This window comes from Choloepus didactylus, chromosome 17, assembly GCF_015220235.1.
Source record: "Choloepus didactylus isolate mChoDid1 chromosome 17, mChoDid1.pri, whole genome shotgun sequence".
NCBI classification, from domain to species: Eukaryota; Metazoa; Chordata; class Mammalia; order Pilosa; family Megalonychidae; genus Choloepus; species Choloepus didactylus.
Window position 1 is genome coordinate 21,382,578 of NC_051323.1, and position 23,188 is coordinate 21,405,765.

General features: G+C 44.1%; 2 protein-coding genes across 2 annotated transcripts in view; both read left to right on the plus strand.

Moving 5' to 3' along the window:
* The window catches only part of TGFA (transforming growth factor alpha), a 106,040-nt gene that overhangs the window by 66,109 nt on the left and 16,743 nt on the right, over nucleotides 1-23,188 (plus strand). The gene's annotated exons all lie outside the window — the stretch shown is intronic.
* Nucleotides 5,293-10,271, plus strand: LOC119512652 (src substrate cortactin). Its single transcript, XM_037807459.1, has one exon. The coding sequence runs from the start codon at nucleotides 7,381-7,383 to the stop codon at nucleotides 8,920-8,922; it is 1,542 nt and encodes a 513-aa protein (XP_037663387.1). The 5' UTR covers nucleotides 5,293-7,380; the 3' UTR covers nucleotides 8,923-10,271.

Sequence of the window (23,188 nt, forward strand, 5' to 3'; positions counted from 1 at the left end):
GACTAGACCTTCTCTGTTTAAAGTGAATGGATTCTATAGAACTGCTGCCCAAGATTGAGCTAATGAGGCAGATGTTTAAAAAATTCCTCAAGCACCGTGTTCCTGCATTGCTACTCTGTAGTCCAGAATCCACCATGGTTCTTGCTCTCCAGGCACATCAAATCCAACCCCACTACCTCCACCTTCCCTGCCTCTGGACCTTTGCACGGATGGTCCACACCGGGCAGGCTGATCCACACATAAGCTTGCCTTTCAACACTCCACATTCCCAAGGCTCACCTCCTCCAACCAGCCACCTTGGATTAGACCAGCCACGTTTAAACAATCACCTCTTTATTCTTTCTTTACTCCGTAAGCACTTAGGCATTCCATTCATGATAGATGTAATATTTGAATTTCTGTGGAGCTCCATCCTCCTCAAAGGACTCTCCCATCCATTGTCTCATTTTTGGATAGAATCAGAATTTTCATCTCAGAGGAAGCTTGGCTGTGTAAACCAAATCCCTCATTCTACAGAGGAGGAAACTGAGACCCAGAGAGGGGAGTGACTTGGCCAAAGCCACCAAGAGTGTATGTGACAGGGGCACCACAGGGAGCCAGGCTGCCAACTTGGAGTCCTTAGCATCGCCATCCCTCCAGCCTCCGGGGCGCCAAGCTGCAGCAGGCCATCGCAGGGGAGGCTTTCAGGCATGGTTCTATCAGGCACAGTTAACACAAGAGGAGATTTGAGTAAATGGAGATTTGAGTAAATGGAGAAAAGTAGCATGTTTGTGACTGATAAAACTTAGTATAGGAATTGGCTAGTTATCTCAAAATTAATTTATAACTATAATGTCAGTCCCCAACTGATTTGCATATGGAGGAGGGAACTTGTAAACGATTCTAAAGTTCATCTAGAAAAAATAAACAAGTGCAAATATTGAAACTATTTTTTTAAAAAATGAGGGTAGGAGCTAGGGAGAATGACAAAGTTGCACTGCCAGATATCTAACCATATTACAAAGTTGCAATAAATAAAATGGTTTGGTACTGGTGCAGAAATGGACGAAATAGAACTAAATATGGAACTAAATAAAAAGACCAGAAAGTAAGCATTTAGTTTATGATAAAATAGCATTTCAAATCAATAGGGGGATGATGAACTATTCAACAAATGGTGCCAGGATATCTGGTGGAGTCTTTAGAAAATAATAAACTATACACTATACACTAAAATAAATTATAGATGATTTGGAATTAAATGTAAACAATAAAATAATAGAAGGAAACAGAGATAAATATTTGTGTAATCTTAAGGAATAGAAGGCCATTAAACATAACACCAAGTGACTTCTGCGTAAACAAAATAAAAACACAAACCGCAAATTATTTGCAATAAATATAACAGGATACAGATTTATTGTTCTTAATATTTTAAAAAGCTCTTACAAATAAACAAGAAAGAATGTGTCAGTAGGAAATGGGCAAAAGAAATAAAGAGCTAATTAACCGAAGGTGAACTACAAATGGCTAAAAATAAAAACATGAAAAAAAAGTTCACTGTCACAAGTAATCAAGAAAATGCAAATTAAAGTGAGATTCCAATATACCACCACGAAATTGGCAAAGAGGGAAATGAAAGCTAATATCCAGAGCTGGGAAGGATATGAAGAAATGCTCATCGCCTCTTTTGGGGAGTGTAAAGTGTTACAAATGCCCTGGAATGCAGGTTGACAATATGTCTCAGAAGTCTTAGACACAGCAATTCAACTCCCGGGAAAATAGTCTGAGCTGTGCACGAATGAAGAGCTGCAGAGTTCCATATTATTTTAAATAGAGATAGGGAAGCAATCACAATATCCGACAAGAGGACGTTGGTCAAGTAAAATGTATCAATGGAAAACTTCAGCCATTGGAAACCACCTTGTAGTTTAAAACTTGTTAAGTGGGGGAAATGTTCCTAAATTATTTTGCTCTCTGTTGGGCACAAAGTGGGACCTAGAACATACACAAACGTTATATTCTGAAGTACTAACGGTGTTTATCTATGACAATCAGCTTACAGGTGATTTGGTTTTGATTTTTTTTTTTTTTTCCTCTGTGCTTTTCTGTTCTCTTAAGTTTTCTGCCTAGAACATGTGTTGCTTTTGTAATTTCAAAAGTTATTAAAATAAGAAAAGACAGAAATGAAGATGGGGGCGTGAGTTGTAGGGATCTGGGTGAGATTTGTGTAGATGTTTTGTTTTGTTTTGTTTTTTTAGACATAATTACTATTTATTAAGGGCTTAGTATATACTAGGCACTAGTCTTAAGTGTGTTTTTTGTTGTTGTTTTTTGTTTTTTTTTAATTCAATTTTATTGAGATATATTCACATACCATACAATCATCCAAAGTTTACAATGAACTGTTCACAGTACCATCATATAGTTGTGCATTCATCACCCCAATCTATTTTTTTAACATTTTCCTTGTACCAGAAGAAGTAAAAATAAGAATAAAAAATAAAAGTAAAAAAGAACACCCAAATCACCCCCTCACCATATTTTTCATTTAGTTTTTTGTCCCCATTCTTCTTCTCATCCATCCATACAGTGGATATTGGAAGTGTGATTGTGTAGATGTGTTTTGAGAGCCCACTTAGGCTCTTGTGGTTGGGGTCTTGTACCGTCACAAGGAGTGTGCCCTCAAGTTTTCCAAACAAGGCTCCAAGAAGGTGAAATGGTCACCCTTGTTTCCTGTGCTCTTCTCGTCTTAAGGTTTGCTTTGGAATAGATCAGAATGTTTCTTGTTTCACCGTCTAGGTCTTACCATTTACATCCTCTATAGAGGGCATTTTTTGCACAATGACTGGGGGCAAAATATAGACCTTCTCAATTTGCAGGAAGAGTCCTACAAATGGGCACATGCAGGAAATATCTCTGTGGGCAGAAGAAAGCAATGACCTCCTGACTTGGCCGGCTAGGAACAATATATTTAGGACACGTTAATGAAGGGTACTTGCTATGTGAGATTTTGCCTTTCAAACATCATCGCCTTGACACCTAGGAGAGTAGAGGACCCTAAGAGTTATCAGTTCCGATTGTGCATGGTGACTACTGGAGGATATGGTGTTGAAGCTGACATAGCGTATTGGTAGGTGTCTGGTCTTTCTTGACTATCCATCTGAGATGTGATGAAGACTGGTCAACTCAGCCAGCCACCAAAATGGAGTTTTTTGCCTATTTAAATACATTATATAAATATGACCGTGACCTGTAGGGATTCTAGCAAGAGATCGACTGTGCTATGCAAAGACAGGGAAGTGCATGTTTGGCAAAAGAGCCACCAAGCTGTTCAACATGTCCTTAAACAGAAATTTGGAAGAGAAAAGGATAAAAGCTCTAATAAGACTATGAAGTCCAATGCTATGGGGAGGGTGGAGGGTGTAGTTTGAAAACTAAGTGCAGCACTCAACCCTTGTGGATTAATTTGTTTTCAGTTACAGTACTTATTTTTAAAGTTCATAAAACATTAAAGGAAGGCATGAAGTTCTGTTTATGAATTTGGGGAAGGAGAGCCTGAGATAAGAAAGAAGAACAGTAACAACCTGGAGCTCAGCATTACTATAAACAATACAACCTTGGATAACTGTAGGCTGCTGAGAGCTCACTGCAGGGGCAGCAAGTAGATTCAGGTTGACATTTTAATCCATCTGATGCCTTCTGGGCTTGTTAAGCAAATGTTTTTGATTTTTGGAAAACTCAAATAAATGAATGTTTCCAGTGAGTTGAATGTGATTCCAAGATCCCGTGGGTATCACTGAGATTTGGTGGGGAGGAACATGGTTGGATAAATCATTAGAAGGCTACATCTTGTTCTGGACTATATCAACTCGAGTTCTTTGCCTGCAGCAATCAATTCTAACTGAAACAAAAGAAACCTGTTGGAAGGCTATTGGAAGGAAGCCCACAGAATCATTAGGAAAGCTGAGGAACCACACTTGGAAATGGATATTAATCAGGATGGCTCCAGGGAGCCAGGAATTGGGAGTTACAGAATCCATCTCAAGGCAGGAACTGTGCTCAATGTGTAATGCATGAACTCCAACCACACTATTTGTCTTTCTTCTCAAGATTCAAATTCTAGGGCGAGAAAATACAAGGGAGAGCAGGATGTCTGATTGTGGCTGTAAACCCAATAGGGGAAGAGGTCATTCCCCCAAAGAAAATCTGGGTGCTGTTAGGAAGTGGGGAAAGGTATGTTAGGAAACCTTAAATGTACTCAACAAAGACTTGTATGTTTGATTCAAAAGTAATTTGACTCCACAGATAGATGGTTTATCCAAATAACACTGTCTGAATCCTGTTTACAAAGTAGTCATAAGGATAGAATGTGATTTGACAGCAGATTTCAGATTGGCACATTTTCTGGAAATCTCAATGTGATACAAATGGAACACCAAAAGATTCTTTACATACTGCTTTTCTGTGGTATTGTTCAGAAGGTAGAGAAGGCAACAGGGACATCTGTGTCTCTGAATGTGGTCTTGAGCAGAACACAAAACAGGTTGCTGATGTTGGGGGGTTTAGGGGTGGGGGACACAGAATGGGGAGAATCTATATGTGTTATTTTAAAGTTTGTAGCAAGTAAGGAAAGAAACACTAGACATAATTAGACTTCAGGAAAGCAAAGTCTCCAAACATGCAGATTAAAAACAGGATATGTTCCCCCATGAGTTGGATTCTAAAAAGGAATATGGCTGGAGAAAGTTGGGGTGCTTGTGATGGTTCTGAGTCTGTAGGCAGTGAGTATAGGAGGCAAAAGAGGGAGGGGAAGACCCATGTTGCCTGCAGAGGGAGTTCCTTGGTGCACCGTTTAATAGGTTGTGCAGAAAAGATCAAAGGAATGACATGTCCCAGGAGGTGACAAAGAACACTTTGAAATGGCACTTGGTTGAGTTAGCAAGCATGTTGGTGCCTCCTGGGTGGCAGGTGTTGCACTGGGTACTGGCAAGTGTTTATGAGAATGTCAGGAAAACTGAAGGACAGAAGGGACTGAGGTTTGCCCACATGGCTATTGGCCATACAACTGCTTTAGTTTCCTCTCCGCCAAAGCAAATACCACGCAATGGGTTGGTTTAAACAATAGGGATCTAGTAGCTTAAGGTTTTGCAGCTAGGAGAAGTCCAAAATCAAGGCATCGTCAAGGAGATCCCTTCTCCAAGAAGACTGTGGTGTTCTGGGGCTGGCTGCTGGCGATCCTTGGTCCTTGGCTTTTCTGGCACATGGCACATGGTGGCCTCTCCTGGCTTCTCCTTTATCTTCTGGGTTCCATTGACTTCCAGCTTCTGTCTGCACCCTCTGGCTTTTTTTTCTCTCTCTGTGACCTTTCCTATAAGGCTTTCAGTAATAGGATTAAGATCTACCCTGGACCACACCTCTTCTGAAGTTACCTCTTCCAAAGGTCCTATTTGCAAGGGTTCACACCCATAGGGATGGATTAAGTTTAAAAACAAACATGTTTGTCTGGAGTACGTAACTCCAAATCACTGCCACAAGAAAGGGCTTTTGAAAGCTATGTTTGGGAGCAGACAGGTGAAAAAGGAAGGAATGAGCCCCTTCCTTGGGACTGGTGGAATAAGGTTAGCACAGGACCAGGAAAAGAGAACTACTGACTGTTCTTTTGCCTTCGTATTTTCTGTCCAGAAGGCTCTTCAAGCCAGAGAAGATAAAACAGAGTAAATTAGAAATAGAAGGCCAAGCAAAGATCCTAATAAAAGACCACCTGATGCCACAGATGAATTTACTTTTCAAGGGTGCAGATGAATTACACCTCAGTGTACTGAGAAGCTTGTAGGAAAAATCATTCATCCCTGTTGATCATTTTTAATAAACAATAACAAATGTCAAATTGTCTCAAAGAGAGAGAAGACGTATGTTTCTGTCTTTAAATAGGTAAAAAAGTCTGAAGTTTCTTTATGATAGAGATGATAAAACTTAGGTTACAGGGCTTTTATAAGGATTAATTTAGATGGTTTCATGTTAAAAACAGCTCAGTGGCCAGCACTGAAAGCATGCAGTAAATGTTTTTTTAGCATTGTTTTAGTTATTGTTGTCTTTAATCTTCTGCAGTGGACTGTTTGAAGAGGGCACTAAAAAGAATCAGTCTATCCCAAGATGAAGCATTTATAGACTTTCTCCCTTTAAGAGTATTTATGGGGATTTGGAGTGTGTATTAATAAATGATTGCTGTATAACAAATTACCCCAAAAGTTAGCAGCTTAAATCAATAAACATTTATTAACTCACACAGTTACTGAGTCAGGAATTCAGAAGCATCTGAGCTGGGCCGTTCTAGCTCAAGGTTTCTCACTGGGGTTACAGTCCAGATGTCAACTGGGGCTATGCTATCATCTGAAGGCTTGATCCGGGGCTGGAGGATAGCTCAGCCACATAGCTGTTGGCTGGAGGCCTCAGTTCCTCGGCCCGTGGACCTCTCCATAGAGTGTCCTGATGACCTGGCAACTAGCTACCCCCAGAGTGAGTGATCCACGAAAGAGAGCATGGAGGAAGTTAGAGTGTCTTTTATGATCTGGCCTCTGAAGTCACATGCCACCCACATTCTACTGGTGTGGGAAGGAACTTTACAAGGTTGTGGATCCAAGAGGCAGATACATCAGGAACCATCTTGGAGGCTGGTTACCGCAGGGATTTAGCACCACAAAGGCTCAGAGGAGATTCGATGGCTAACTGCAGATACGTGGAAGCTGTGCGGTACAGAAGAGGGAGACTTACTCTATGTGGCTTCCGAGGACAGAATCCAAACCAACAGGCAGAGGTTTCAAGGAGGCAGAGGTCAACTTGTTTTAAGGAACAACCTCCTAACAATAAACTTCCCCAACTAAAATGAGCTAGGGGTCCGCAGGCCCCTCTGTGTACAAGCTGGACATCTCCCTCTTGGGGACACCATATGGTGAGTGGCTCTGGGCTGGCTAGAAAGTTAGACTTGAGCGCCTCAAAGGCCCCTTCCGACTCTGTGATATGTATCCGGTGTAGGGAAGAATTCCATGAACAGGACCCTTCAGGGCTTCATTTATATGTTTTATTTTTGATGGAAAAGGATTTTTGCTGAAATATAAGACCTTTGTTTCTGAACCAGTATGGCTTGGAGAAACTATTAAGAGGTATAAAGACCCTGGTGTTTCTGGGATCCCCTAACATTTCTCCTTTTAAGAACAGAGTACCGGGAAGTGGAGCGCGGCCTGGGAGCGGTGTGGGGACCGCAGGAGCTAGGGCCGAGCCGGCCGGGGCTGACCGCAGCGGCGGCAGAATCAGTCTCAAATGCCTGGAAATTCCTCCTTGGATCACTGTGTTTCAGACACAGTTTTGTGATCAGCCGTTCATCTTTAACAGGAAAGAAAGATGTGGAAAGCTTCGGCGGGCCATGCCGTGTCCATCTCCCAGGATGACGGGGGAGCAGATGACTGGGAAACAGACCCTGATTTTGTGAATGATGTAAGTGAAAAAGAACAAAGATGGGGAGCCAAGACGGTGAAAGGATCTGGGCACCAGGAGCACATCAACATACACAAGCTGAGAGAGAATGTTTTTCAAGAACACCAGACTCTCAAGGAGAAGGAGCTTGAAACAGGACCCAAAGCATCCCATGGCTACGGAGGGAAGTTTGGCTTGGAACAGGATAGGATGGATAAATCGGCTGTTGGCCATGAGTATCAGTCGAAGCTTTCCAAGCATTGCTCACAGGTTGACTCAGTCCGGGGCTTTGGAGGCAAGTTTGGAGTTCAAATGGACAGAGTTGATCAGTCTGCCGTGGGCTTCGAGTACCAGGGTAAAACTGAGAAACACGCCTCGCAGAAAGACTATTCGAGTGGTTTCGGTGGCAAGTTCGGCGTGCAGGCCGACCGCGTGGACAAGAGCGCCGTGGGCTTCGACTACCAGGGCAAGACGGAGAAGCATGAGTCTCAGAGAGATTACTCCAAAGGTTTTGGTGGCAAATACGGGATTGACAAGGACAAAGTGGACAAAAGTGCCGTCGGCTTTGAGTATCAAGGCAAAACGGAGAAGCATGAGTCGCAGAAAGACTACGTGAAAGGGTTTGGAGGCAAGTTCGGTGTGCAGACAGACAGACAGGACAAGTGTGCCCTTGGCTGGGACCACCAGGAGAAACTGCAGCTGCACGACTCCCAAAAAGATTACTCCAAAGGATTTGGCGGGAAGTATGGGGTCCAGAAGGATCGGATGGATAAGAATGCATCCACCTTTGAAGAGATCTCAAAGGGGTCCTCTGCCTACCAGAAGACTGTCCCTGTCGAAGCTGTGAACAGCAAAACCAGTAATATCCGAGCCAACTTTGAAAACCTCGCTAAGGAGAAGGAACAGGAAGACAGACGGAAGGCTGAGGTGGAGAGAGCACAGCGGATGGCCAAGGAGAAACAGGAGCAGGAAGAGGCCAGAAGAAAACTAGAAGAGCAAGCCAGAGCCAAAAAGCAGAGCCCGCCTGCATCCCCACCTCCCCAGCTGGCTGAAGAGAAGCGGCCATCAAGCCCCGTCTATGAGGACGCAGCTTCCTTCACGGCAGAGCCGAGCTACGAAGGCCCCAGCGGCTCTGGGAGCGCCCCGGAGCCCACCTGCAGCGCGGAGGCCACGGGCTACCGAGAGGCTGGCGGGCAGGGCCTGGCCTACGCCCCAGAGGCCGTCTACGAAACCACAGACACCCCGGCCCACTACCCGGCAGAGGAAAACACCTACGACGAGTATGAGAATGACCTTGGAATCACAGCCCTGGCCCTCTATGACTATCAGGCCGCGGGTGATGATGAGATCTCGTTCGACCCCGACGACATCATCACCAACATTGAGATGATCGATGACGGCTGGTGGCGTGGCGTGTGCAGGGGCCGCTACGGGCTCTTCCCCGCCAACTACGTGGAGCTGCGCCAGTAGGCCGTCGCCGCTGCCTTACACCCAGCCTGCCCCCAGTCCCAACACTACAGATCATGCCTTTTTTTTTTTTTTTTTGAGGGTGGGAGGGGACTATACATACTGCCTTTATATTCAATACTTTCGCTGATGCTTTTGAAAATGTTTACGCCACAGAATTTGCTAATATATTGTAATCATGTTCCTTAGAAGGACTTTGGTAATTGTTTTTATGCATTTAAGGTATTTTTTTTTTTGCCAAATTGACTGTCTTGTTAAGCCATTTCAGGGATCTTTAGTTCTGCTGAGTCAAGAGTGCCTGTTGGCGTTGTACGCGGGCCACAGGCAGTCGGGGTCTCCGGGGACAGACGTGAGTGAACTTCCGTCACGTGTCCCTGCTGAGAAGGGCTGAGCGGGGCTTGGCGAGGGCATCTCCGTGTCGCAGTGTTGGAAAGCCTAAGAGGGAGAGGGTCCGCTAGCAGGTTAGACTCGAGGGAAATAGCTGGGAAGTACAGTGGCCTTAGGGTCTGGAGGAAGCCTTTCCACAGCGTGACACCCCACCATGTGCGATGAGTTTGGGGTCACCGCCTCCTCCCCTCGGCCAGCGCCTCAGTGTTTCCCTGGTGCCTCCCTTCTCGGCAGGTCCTCACTGCACACCCGCCACGCCCCAGTGGCCCCGAGGGTGCTGAGCCTCCCATGCCCCCCAGAGAGAGGAGTGTCCCTTGCGTTCCTTAAATCCCACCTCCCCCCACTTTACTCCAGCTCTGAACTGCAGTTAAGGGCACTGGGGTTTCACTGACGAGGGTGAAGGTAGTGTTGGGGTCATCTGGCCTGCCCAGGCCTGATGTCTCAGCCATCGTGTCTGTGCGTCCATCATGTTGGGACAGTGGCTGCTGAGCTGCAGGGAGGTGCTTGCCTTTTCTCCTGTAAACTGCCGGAAACATTCTTCCTGTCAAGGGAGTCATGCCGTTTTTGGCAAAATATCAAGTTAAGTTACAGTAAAACACAGTCGATTGACTTGGCTAAAATTGTGAAACAAGGTATGTTAGCGTTCCTATCAAAGTCACTCGCCATGGCAGCTCATCCTGGCTGCGCCTGACGCCCCGGCCTCGCCGAGCCGCTCGCTGGCTGATGGGGAGAAGTCTGGAGCTGGACCAGCAGCTGGGCACACAGTCTTCCCAGCAGTCATGCAGCACCATCTCGGCTGCCTGGGACAACCAGGGATGTGACAGACCCCTTTCCTCTCCTGAAATGCGTTTCTGCATCTTTTGCTTTACCAGAGTTAGGTTGGTTTTTATATACAATTTATTGAATCTAAATTTCTGTAGCACATCTCATAGGTATGATTTTTTTAATTAAACATTCAAAATAAACTCTTTTGATCCAAAAAAAAAAAAAAAAAAAAAAAAGAACAGAGTACCATGGTGTATAGTTTTACATGTAGCCCTTGGGATTTAAACTTGGAATTCCCAACTTTTTATAAGGCAAAGGCTTTAGATCATGGAAGGGGGCAGGAAAGCTGGCACAGAGATTTCTCACTGGGAATTCCAGCACACTTTGGAGAGAGGGATGAGGCTCTGGCTCTGGCTGCAGGTTGGCTAGATAAAGCTCAAACACCAGTGGAAACCAGTCTGCTCTCTGAGCAGGCAAAAGTTCATGCTGGCATTTTGCTGGGGATACTTATAGGGAGAACTGAGCGTGCACGCATTTTGACAGTAGCCTTCTGAAGAAGCATTGAAAGGGTAGGTAGTGGGGATGGTGAGGCACTACTAGATGGGTCACCCTATGTGCAGATAATGTAGAAAATGTCTACAGGAAATTGAAGGGCTTGCAGGTGAAATGGAGACTTGAGCTTATCTCTTTTACTCCTCCATTCCCCTACCTGCCTTTGGACATTCATTGAAATGAATGATCAGTGGAATATGAAACTATTTCTAAACTTCTATCAATACTAGAAGCTCTGAAGATTTCAGTCAGAGAATGTGCAGATGGGAATCCCTTGTACCCCAGTGCTGCCACACATACCCCTCCAGGAGATAAGGGGATTGTTGTGTGCAGGAGGTCAAGGTCAGGGGTGAAGGTGGGTCGTCTCACGTTGGAGAGGCACATCTGGATCCTTCTATCGCCTCAGGAAAGGACACCAGTCAGGGTCACAATGGGTGATGAACTCAGTCTGCTCTTAGCCCTGCTGTGGCATGATGGCCTGGCATACACAGGGCAAAACAAACAAAAAACCTGGTCCAAGGATAAAACCCTCTGCTGTACGTGCTGGCTCCTACTTCCCAAGCAGGCTCTTCAGATGTTTGAAGCCAACATATTTAAACCTCCCTTTTTCTATCTTTATCTGGGCTCAAACTATGGAACAGGACCTCGCAGTCTCTGACTGAATCCACCTGACCTCCCATACTGGACAAACTAGATCTTTCTCTGCAAAGATGATGATGAAAGAAACTACCAGCCACACGAAAAGATTCACTGTGCAAGAAGGAAAACATTCTGGAGGAATTTCAATGAATGTCTCTACTCCTAAGAAATGGGAGAATATACTGGATAAACTCTAGTTTGTATCTTTAAAATGGAAGCTGATGTTGCACCTATGAAACCACAGCAGGGATCTACAAGTAAGAAACAGCTGCAAGGAAATGAAAAAAATGTGCTGGCCAATTTCTCATTCAGAATGGACCAATGAGCAGCAGGTTGGATATTACAGTGTCAAATCAGTGAAATAAAAAATGAGCTGAGATATTTCTCCCAGAACTCGGAAGAACACAAAGATGAAAATAATGAGAGGAAAAAGAAATTTGCAGAACAGAATCAGATGGCCCAGTATACATATAATAATAATTCCAAAAAAAGAAAAAGAAGCAAACTAATGTCGAAGCAATAATTGAAAAAATAAAGAGAACTTTCTTATGTTGAAAAAAAAATTTCTCATTAAGATTGAAAGCATTCACATTCAATGTAACTTAATGAGCTTTCATTATAAAGAAAGTCTCATAAGCACTCACATGAAAATAAAAACAGGCTATTTACCAAAGAATACAGGAAAGCTAGCTTCAGGCTTCTCAACAACTGTAAGTCAGAAGTCAGCGGCAGGAGGCCTATGGGGTCTACTGTAAAAAGATCATGGCCCAAGTTGTCATTCATGTGCAAAGCCATGAATGTGGATGAGAACACAGAAAGATATTCTCAGACATGTACTTTTTCCTCATGTATATATGCCCCTTACATGACTGTGCCGGTTTGGATGTATTATGTCCCCCAAAACACCATTATCTTTGATGCAATCTTGTGGGGGCTGATGTATTGGTGTTGATTGGGTTGGAACCTTTGATTGGATGTTTCCATGGAGATATGAGCCACCCAACTGTGGGTGATGACTTTGATTGGATAATTTCCATGGAGGTGTTACCCACCGATTTACATGGGTCTGAATTAAATCACTGGAGCCATATAAATGAACTGACAAGCAGAAGGAGCACAGCAAGTGAGAGTGACATTCTGGAGAGCAACTGCAGCTAAGAGTGGACAAAACGCCCCAAGAGCAACATTTTGGAGAATGCCATTTTGAAATGCAACCTGGGAGCAAGCAGATACCAGCCACGTGCCTTCCGAGCTAACAGGTTTTCCAGCTGTCAATGGCCATCCTTCAGTGGAGGTACCCTGTTGATGCCTTACCTTGGACATTTTATGGCCTTAAGACTGACTTTGTAACCAAATAAACCCCCTTTATAAAAGCCAATCTATTTCTGGTATTTTGCATAACGGCAGCATTAGCAAACCGGAACGATGACCTTCCTGGAAAAAAAAAAAATGTTCAAAGATGATGCTCTCCAGCTAGATAACTGGTATATGAGAAAAAGCCCCCAAATGGGGAAGATATGGTATGGAAAAACCAGTGATATTGTGTGTCCAAATAACTGTTGTTGATTTAGTTATACTGGTAAACTGACATCAAAATTATTAAAATAGAAGTTACATATAAAAATAATGTAATAGAGACTGGTAATAAAAGCTGGTAATTAGGGAAGAGAGAAAGGAAGAGGTAGAGGTATGCTAAGTCTCTTATCTAACGAAACATTAAATTTGATTTCATTCTTAATATTTCATTGGAGAAAATAAGTTAAATTTAAAAAAAACCTTGAAGATAACCCTCAATAGATTAAAAGGAGGGTGCATACATTCCAAGTCACTACAGAGGAAAGGGGATCAAAGAAACATGCAAAAGACAACAAAAAGGAAAGATGTAACACTCCCTGCTGTAACAGATAAACGCTGATTCTGTTCATTTCCTGCTCATGTCAAAGGCTGTGCCCTGCAGCCTTTGTTCTTGGCCCTGCAGACTTCATTCCATGTGGCTCCTTCCCTCCTCCATCCCTTTGAGGAGTCCTCTCCACTCAGCCAGCAGCTGGGAAGAGAGAAAGGGAGGTTTCACAGGCGAGGTTTTTATGGAACAAGCCTGGAAGTAGCACAGATCACTTCTGTTCACATCCTATTGGCCATAACCTGGTCACATGGCCACACCTGACTGCAAAGGAGGCTGGGAAATGGAGTCTTGGTGACCAGGAGGGAAAGGAGCTCAAATTGGGGGCAACTCATGGGAATTTCTGCCTCAGACTTTTTCTTCCTTCTCATATTCCCTGCCTCCCTCACAGAACTGTTTCCCTGCTGCCCTTTTTCAGTGAAAAATGACATGTGTAGTGGTTGGAAATGGAATGGATCAAATAAGACTGCATTCTTTCTAGGTTTTGTTGTTGTTGTTTATAAAGGAGGTGTGAGAGGTTTCTGCCCCTAGAGACCAAGCAGGAGGACGACTCTTCCCAAACATCTGGCATCTGAGCATCTTTTGTCTCCATGACGTAATTATTATTGGTCCCTCTCCTCCTTAACCCCTTTTAATGATAAAACATAGAACAGTAACATGACTTATCTTATTCAGATTCAAATGTAGTTTCCTAAAATCAATCTTCCATAAAGCCAATAGTTCTCTCTGTACATAAAACCCTAAAAATTAAACAATAATTAAACTTGAACTATATTTATGATTTTGTGGGGTTCAAATAGTGTTTATTTTCTAACCAAACTGGTCATTTTATAAAATTTGGAAAATTATAATGGAGAAATGGTTACCCATAATCCCATCACTGTCTTAACATCTTGGTCTGTTTCCTCTGGAATATGATCTTAATTGACGGGCATTTATCTAAGGGCAACCAAACATCATCAGTATAAAACTCTTAAGGGGAAAGAAGGAGTCACTTTTTTGTTATAGAACAAAGTCCCAGACACAAATTCACTTTTACGTTTTTAAGGCAATTGAGCTTGCTGTGATCCCTTAAATTTACTTCTGTACACCTCGGTTTTCTCACTTAATATGAAGAGTATATTTCATCCAGCCAGACTGCTGTGCAAATGAAACGGCATCTGTCGAAAGTTCTGAGGGCACAAAATGTTCTAGAAAAACCATCATCCCAGAGTGCTTACATGTGCTGAGGGTAGAGGGTTTGAAGGGATTATGGTTCAAAGGCTGAACAAGAGGAAGCATTTTTTCCTAAGGGTGGATTGAAAGTTTCCTGCCAACCACATTGCCTAACAATTTAGATATTAATAAAGAGGAGAACTGAGACTCACAGAGACGGCGAAGCCAGGTAGCCCTGGGCTCCAACGGGGCTGTTCCTCCAACAAAGCCAAGACAGAATTCCCCTTTCAGCAGGACTCGGTCCTCATTTCCAGAGCTGTTCATGTTCTGGTTCAAAGCCGGCTGCCGGGAGCCAAACGTAGACGTCTTGTTTACCTTATAAATGAACATTGGAACTGAAGTATTTTCAGAATGCTGCTTGGCCCCCAACAGGATGTAATTAGAATAAGGGGCTTTCTGGTTTGAAGATATGAAAGAAATTAGTTTCTTTGAAATAAAATTATTAAATATTTGGGAGAGAGGAGAGGTATGGCTTTCAGTCTTCAAAGAGAAATCCTGGCCTGCAATTTTCTTAATTGGTTCTTTGCTTAAAATTACTAAAGCCAAGGAAGGAATAGAAGGGGCAACTTGGGGGGCTGAAGAATGGGGTGGTGAGGGAGAGGAGTGGAGTGGGGGCCTCCTTTGGTGAATCTCCCTTCTGCTTCCATCTGCTTTTAATCCAGAATGAATCTGGAGTGTAGACTGACAGGCTCATTGGTGAGCCTCACATGTGTCCCTCCTGTCATGCCCTTTTGGGGAGGAGGTGGTGTTACTGGTGGAAGTTGGGGTGCCTATAAGAGACTAAGTGGAAATATGTATGTTGTGCATCTTTAGGTAGGTACACCTAAACTCTGGTTTTAGGCCATATTTCACATGATTTCACTGAAGTTTTGTTTTAGATTCCTGAAGCCACTTTGCTAACTAAATTCATTTCACCTTGAGACTCTTAGGCCTTTTAATTTTAAAATACCCCGAGAGTTTCATGGGAATTCCTGATTTGTTGGCTATCTTGACTGTGGGATGTGCCTGAACCCCCTCCTTCATTGCCTGCCCCCCCACCCCCCCACACACACACTGAAATGACAGTCTGGTACTTTAGAGCAAGAGCTTTAGAGTCAGCCAACAATGGGTTCTGGTTCCAGCTTTGCCATTTACTAACTTAGAACATGGATCAACTTTAGCCTCCCTCGCATTCAGTTTCGTCATCTATCACACTGGGCTAGTGATGACCACCTCACAGGGTTTTCATGAGGCTTAAATGGAATCCTTTCTATAAAATGCTGGGCATAAAGCTTGCGGTTAGTAGACAATCTATTAAGAGTAGCTGCTAGTTTCAGTGGCTGAGAGATTCCAAATGGAGTCAAGAGGTCACTCTGGTGGACATTCTTATGCACTATATAGATAACACCTCTTAGGCTTTAATGTATTGGAATAGCTAGAAGTAAATACCTGAAACTACCAAACTCCAACACAGCAGTCTGGACTCCTGAAGACAATTATATAATAATGTAGATTACAAGGGGTGACAGTGTGATTATGAAGACCTTGTGGATCACACCCCCTTTATCTAGTGTATGGATGAGTGGAGGAATGGGGATAAACACTAAAGGACAAATGGGGTGGGATGGGGGGATGATTTGGGTGTTCTTTTTTCACCTTTATTTTTTATTCTTGTTCTGGTTATTTCTGATGTAAGGGAAATGTTCAGAGATAGATTGTGGTGATGAACGCATAACTATGTTATCATACTGTGGACAGTGGATTGTATATCATGGATGATTGTATGGTGTGTGAATGTATTTCAATAAAACTAAATTTAATAAAAAAAAAAAGAGTAGCTGCAATTAATAATAGTCATCATCATCATCTTCGTAGTCAAACCCCAGAAAATGTGCATTAAGTTAAAAACTCTAACCCCTTCAGGTACTTTGGATGGGACAGGAACCAGGCAAAGTATTTCTGTATTCATTTTCTCTAGTTTTCTCTTTGTTGAAATACAAAAACTTATCAAAATTGATGCAAATTCTGCCTTTGCCTTAAAAGTAAGCACAAACTGAATGAACCCCATTAGACTCAAATACCACTGGTGACTTTCTGAATGTGTTTTGTTTTCCCGTCACACACACACACGTGTGTGCTGTGTTAAATACCTTTCTTTCAATTTGGTCTGTCACATCCAATGTCCCCTTGGGTTTTACTCAAAGAGGCACACGACTGGAGGGGATTAAATTGGATCAGATCTTCATTTAGGTTCCCCCAAGCATCTTGTTTTAAGCTGCAAAAGCAATTCAGGAGTCAGTCCTAGCCCTGTTCTGCCTGGAGGCTCCAGGCTCTGGGACCAGGGGGTTGGACTCTGGTGGGGGCAAGGTTTGTGGAGAGATGGTGCATCAGTACACAAACCAGCCACACACTGTGCTTCCAGCTTTGCCTTAATAAATCATCATTGATGGATGTACAGAAATCTCTTCTGAATCTGTATTTTTCAGCCATTGCTCCCTCATGGAAGTAATAAGTCCCATATGTATAGATCCCCCAGCCTCCCCCAAATAAAGAAGTACTTCCTCTTGTTTATCCCAAGAGTGCTTTGTTCTGGTTACTTGAAGTTACTTAAGTCAAGCGTGCTCCTTCTTCCCTGCTGGCATGGTTTGTGGATTTTGATCATGTGCCTTCTCAGCATTTGTCTTCTTGGACTTGAATAGCATCTAATTTTTTTCAGTTCTTCATTCTCTTAAACCCAGAAAGAACTGAGTTGAAATTCCAATTCCAGTACTTTCTAGCCCCATGTCCATTGGCAAGACAAAGCTTTAGTTTAGTTTTCTCAGCTGAGAAAAATGGAGACTAATAATCTTAGTCCTCAGGGTGAATTTGAGGTTTAATGAGATAATATTGTGTCCCTGTCCCTTCACTGGGAGAGGCAGGGGTAGTAGGTTCTAAAGCCAGCCAACTAGCAGGGAAAGGTGAAAAATCAAATAGGGTCAGAATTAGCCAGCATTGGAAAAGATTACTGAAGAATTAGTAAATTCATGTTTAGGGATCATTTTATAGGAAAACATGGGCCTTTTAAGTATGAGTTACTCTCAGTAAATCAAGAAACTTGGGGTTGGGGGTGGGGGGTGGTAGTGACAAAAATGGATCTGCCTCCCCAGCTCATGATGTGAACTGGCAGAAGGAATTGTAGCACTATTTAAAGTTGCTTTTCTCTCTGTTTCATTGTTTAAAATGGATGCCCCTTCTCTCTTAAATTCTGGTACTTTGAAGCCAAACTCTGTCTTTAAAGTGTTTTATATCTATTATTTTTAAAGCATTTGCTATTCTTATGATCTCATCACCACACACAAACACCCCAAAAGCAGCAAAATCGAGTTCCCTTGGTTGATTGGTGATGCTTGAGAATAAGATAAATTTCCTATTCCTGCTATAAATGGAATTGGGATTAATTTTCTGAACTCTGCTGTCTTCCACTGCTCATTTTAAAGCTTCCCTTTCTCTCTTTGGCCCACTCAACACACACAACCTCAGGAAACATCCTTCTTGATAATCTTCCTTGATGGGGTTCTCCTCTCTCTGGCAAAGGCCAATAACCTTGCCACCCCAGATGCTGGCAGTGCTCTTCCTCTTTGGGATCATTTATTTAAAAGTCTATTATTCTCACCTCCCAAATGCCCAGGGGACCAGAGTCCCTGCTTACCAGCCTCATCTGGAGAGAGCCCAGTGTCTATGTTTTTCAAAGCCCTGGCTTAGCACTTACACAAATCCAAGCTGTAAGAGCATTTGGCTCACGCTCTGGCTGATTTGCCAGTTCATCCATTGCCTCATGTGAGCTTGGAATTCCATCCCTGGGAAATGGGTCCACTTGTTCACTGAAGCGAGCCTACCCATCCCAGCCCGTGGCCATAATCTGGCCCTGGATTGGAACGGAGGCCCTGATGCTGGGGGCATCAGAGCTCAGATCTGAGATTTATCCACTCCCCTAGCTTCCCCAGAGGTGCTTGCTCATTTCATCTTCATTAGATACTCCACGCTTTTTCTCCTAGACATTCAAAAAACAAGCTGGCTTTGCCATTGTAGTGTCTGGAGAAAAACTATTTAGTCCCAGGTTGAGAACTTTGGCTGGAAGTTCCTACGTAAAGCCAGACGTCATTATTAGCCAGTTGGAAAGTTAGTCATGATACCTGAGGAAGTGATGAAATGGTTATAAATGACGTAAGCTTTGTAATGGTCAAGCTTATTCACAACTTGAAACATCTGGAGGAGAGAACGAGGAGCCACCGTCCCAGCTGGCTCCCAAGGAAGCCCAATTAAGGCTGCTTTTAAAAGGGGGTGACTGTGCTCAGGGGTGTGGACGCCACTCCCCTGGGAGCAGGGCTGACGGAAGGAGCACTCCAGATGGCAACTCCCTGGCCCTTCGGAACGGGGGAGACCTCGCCTGTGAATTGAATCTGTAACTTCCTTGCCCCTCGATTACTATTCCAGAACTTCCTCCTGTGAGTGGGGCCGGGCCCCAGGCCCTTTTGGTGGGTCTGTGGTCTCTGGGCAAAGCTTTCCCAGCTTCCCCGGAGAACAGTGGTATCTGCAAGACATGCATTTGGTTCACGGTTTGTAGGGGACTCGCATAAACTTCAGGGCAACAGGAACTGAGTGGCTTTTGAAATCCCAGCTGCTAAAGGGCTTGGGATGGGTCTGTTCTGAAAACCAGAAGGTTTGCTTTTTATATAAGACCCAGGGCTAATCAGACCCAGTGCCTGGAAGGGGCACAGCTGGCCAAGCCCTCCCTGGAGGGCGGGAACCAACTCTTCTCTTCCCCTTGGATGTTCCCGGAGCCGTTTTTGGATTTTCCCTGTCCGTCTTCACGGCCTTCCCTTTTCTTTTTTTTTAAATTAAATCCATTTTATTGAGATACATTCACTACCATACAATCATCCATGGTGTACAATCAGCTGTTCACAGTACCATCATATAGTTGTGCATTCATCACCCCAATCTATTTTTGAACATTTTCCTTACACCAGAAAGAATCAGAATAAGAATAGAAAATAAAAGTAAAAAAGAACACCCAATTCATCCCCCCCATCCCATCCTATTTTTCACTTAGTTTTTGTCCCCATTTTTCTGCTCATCCATCCTTACACTGGATAAAGGGAGTGTGATCCACAAGGCTTTCACATTGCTATACAATCCTCTTCAAGAGTCAAGGCTACTGGGGTGGAGTTTGATAGTTTCAGGTATTTACTTCTAGCTATTCCAGTACATTAAAACCTAAGAAGGATTATCTATATAGTGTGTAAGAATGTCCACCAGAATGACCTCTCGACTCCATTTGAAATCTCTCAGCCACTGAAACTTTATTTCGTTTCATTTCACATCCCCCTTTTGGTCAAGATGTTCTCAATCCCATGATGCCGGGTCCAGATTCATCCCTGGGAGTCAAATCCCACATTTCCAGGGAGATTCACACCCCTGGGAGTCAGGTCCCACCCAGGGGGGAGGGCAGTGAGTTCACCTGCCGACTGCCTTCCTTTTAAAGTAACTTTAAAAAAAAAATTAAGTCTCTAGGACTTTCTTTTCTTCACTTGATATTTCTCTGAGTTTTCAGAAAGGAGAACAAAGGAAAAATAAAGAGGGTGAGAGGGAGAGACAGTGGAGGGAGGTGGAAAAAGAATGAATAGGGAGAAAGAAAAGGGAAGAAAGAAAGGAAGGAGAAGTGGGGAGGGAGAAAGAGTATCAGCCTGGGAGAGGGGCTGAAACACTCATTCTTTGGGAAGATGCTGGGAATTGGGGGTTTCCTTATAAAGCCCATTTTTATAAAATACCTGGAGGTAATTCTATCCCAATGAAGTGGTGGTGCTGTTAAGTATTGAGCAAAGTCTCCTGGAGCCAGAGAGCAGCTCTTCACTATCGTGCTCGAATCAGGAGACGACGGGAGGAAAGCACCTGGCACTTAGCAAGTGCTGCATAAATGATAACCCCTTTCCCATCCCCGGCATTCATTTCTCCTTGAACTTAGTGAAACTTCTAGAAACATCCATAGGAATAGTCCTGTCTGTCCAGGCTGACCTTGCTGTGTAGTGGGGAGTCTTTTTTGTTTTTGTTTTTTGTTTTTTGCTGATTCTGGTATCTCTGAGACAAATACCTTCAAAAACCCCCAAAGCAGAACAGTAACTCCCCTTCTCAGTCGTGGCACGGTTTGCACTTCGCAGAGAGCTTTGACATGCATTAGGCTCATGTGCCTTACGAGGCATCTGTAGGGATGGACGAGCCCAGTGGTCTCTCATCCCAGGATCAGGAGGCCTGGCCCACCCTGAGATTGTCCAGAGCAGCGCAGGCAGCATGGGGCTCACACCTAGGACTGTTGCTTGGTCCACTCTTCCTTATCCGCTTATTTCTCAAGTGCAGATTGCATTCCCTGATTGAAAACCTGTGAAGGACTCTGTCTTCCTTTTGCTAGACTGCAATCACAAATACCACACAGTGGATTGTCTTAAACAATGGGAATTTACTGCCTGGAGGCTGGAGAAGGCTAAAGTCAAGGTGTCCACAGGCAATGCTTTCTCCCCTAGGTCTGTAACATTCCAGTGCTGGCTGCCAACGACCCCTGGGGTCCTTGGCTTGTGTCCCTGCCTCGTGAGGTCACGTGGCAGTGCCCTTTCTTTTCCAGGTTCCTTTGACTTCTGGCTTCTGGCTCCTCCCTGTGACTTCCTCTCTCTGTGTCTGAATTTCATTCTGCTTATAAAGGACCCCAGTAATCCAGATTAAGGCCCACCCTCATTCAGCTGGGCCACATCTCAGCTAAAAGAACATCTTCAAGAGGTCCTATTTACAGTGGGTTCACACGCACAGGAATGTGCATCAAGACCAAGAACATGTGTAAATGAGGGTACATAATTCAAGCTCCAAAGCTGCTGAATATGCAATGGGAAACAGGATCTAGCCGTCACATTGCGCATGTTGAGCTTCTCCCAGTTGGCATCCAGGGCAGCACCCAGTGCAGAGTCATTAACTAAATGCTCACTGTTAAGATGTTTGTGGTTATATTTTGGTGGGGGACAAAAAGCATGTGGCAAAATAGAAACCGTAAGATTATACGTGTGTTTATATGCAGTGTGTAATGACATAATTCTAAGTGGTGGATTAAAGATGGGTTTTCTAGGATTTTTTTTATTGTGTATTGGTATTTTCAAACATCTTCTCCAAAAACGATCTCTTGCAGGTGCCTCGTTTTTACTTTCCAATGAATAAAGTGGTCATCTGTGTCTAGCCTCTGTTTTTTTTGTGCAACATAAACCCGTGTGTCTCAAACGTTAGTGTGCTTCAGAATCACCTGGAGAGGGTCAATGTCACTATACAGCAATTCGATTTCAGTAAGCCTGACTTTAATAAACCACCTAGAGAGCTTGTCAAACACAGATCTGCAGGACCCAACCCCAAAGATCCCGATTCATTAGGTCTGGGGTGGGGTTACCCCGAACTGGGCTCTGCAGCAGGCCCCCAGGGGAGGTGAAACTGCTGTCCCAGGCCCCTCTGAGGAACACAACTCTAAGCCGTGATATGGGATTGACTCCCTCTAGCTGCCCGGAGGTGCTTGTTTGAATGGCCTTTTGTGGAGCGGATCAAAAGCCTTTTTGAACATCTAAATCAAATCAGTTCCACCAGTTCTCAGCCCCTTCATCTCCATGCATTTGCTCCTTGATGAGCTCATGAGCACAGAGGAGCCACTTATGTGGATCCAGTAGACCCTTTCTAGTCCCCGGTATCCGCTGTTTGCAAGTGACTAACCCCATTCACCAAGCACCCAGGCCTGGGACTTGCAGGTAATTATTGAACCACACTCGCCAGAGGCTGCTGCCCCTGGGGAACCCACAGCCGTGAGCAAGGCTGGCCGGCAGCCCTGGGTCAGCGTCTCCACTGGCTTTGGGCCTCCTTACTTATCCTCATGTGTGAAAGTAACTTGGACTTCTGGTTACACATCACTGAGTTATGGGGAAGGGGGAAGATTGTGTATATAGTGTTCTTATAGATGGAGATATATTATTGTCTTGGGATTGTCAGAGCTAACACCAGACACTTTGTTGAGTGAGGTCCCCTAGAGGCTTTACTTCATTTCCTCCTCGCAGCCATCCAGGAGGCAAGTGGGATTTCCATCTCGTGGATGCGGACGCGGGCTAGGAGAGTTTGAGCACTCCATACAGGCGGCAGAGCCAGGATTCAAGCCCATGCCTCTCTGACTCCAAAACCCGTGCTCTTAACCCCTGCTCTCTTTCTCTCACCTTCTGTGTCAGGGATCTTGTTGTATTTTAGCCTCTGTTCATTCTGGTGGAATTATGGGATTTCTAAAATTGTGGCACTTCTAGGAGCGATTCATGAATAGAGAGGTGGTGAGTTTACTGTTTAGTGGTGGTCTAAAACCCCTCAATATGAAATGTTCTGCCCTTCTCAAAGAGTAAGGGCCCCCAAAACATATATTTTTCTCCCAAAAAAAAAAAAAAAAAAATCAGTGGAAAGACCACTCCCAGATACTCAAAGCAGAAGCCAAAGAGGACCCATGAAAGAAATGATGGAAACTATATCTACCGTGCCATTTTGAAACTGCTGCCTACTGTGTCTCAAGTGTCATTTGGACAAAATGAAGCTAAGGGAGTTGAATAAAAGAAATCAAAGGCGATGCCTTTCAGTCTGGTATGCAGATTGTTAGCGTGCTGGTTCCTTTTGGTGCTCCTGAATGGGCTGGTTGTTTTTATTCCTGTCTGAAAGCCAAGGGTGAAAACCCCGAGGGGTTTGGTGACCACCCCAAACTCGTGGGGCTTATGGGTGCCAGAGCTGCAAGCAGGCCCCGTC

Excerpts from the sequence above, each read along its gene's own strand:
- LOC119512652 (XM_037807459.1), top strand. The coding sequence starts at position 7,381 with ATGTGGAAAGCTTCGGCGGGCCATGCCGTGTCCATCTCCCAGGATGAC.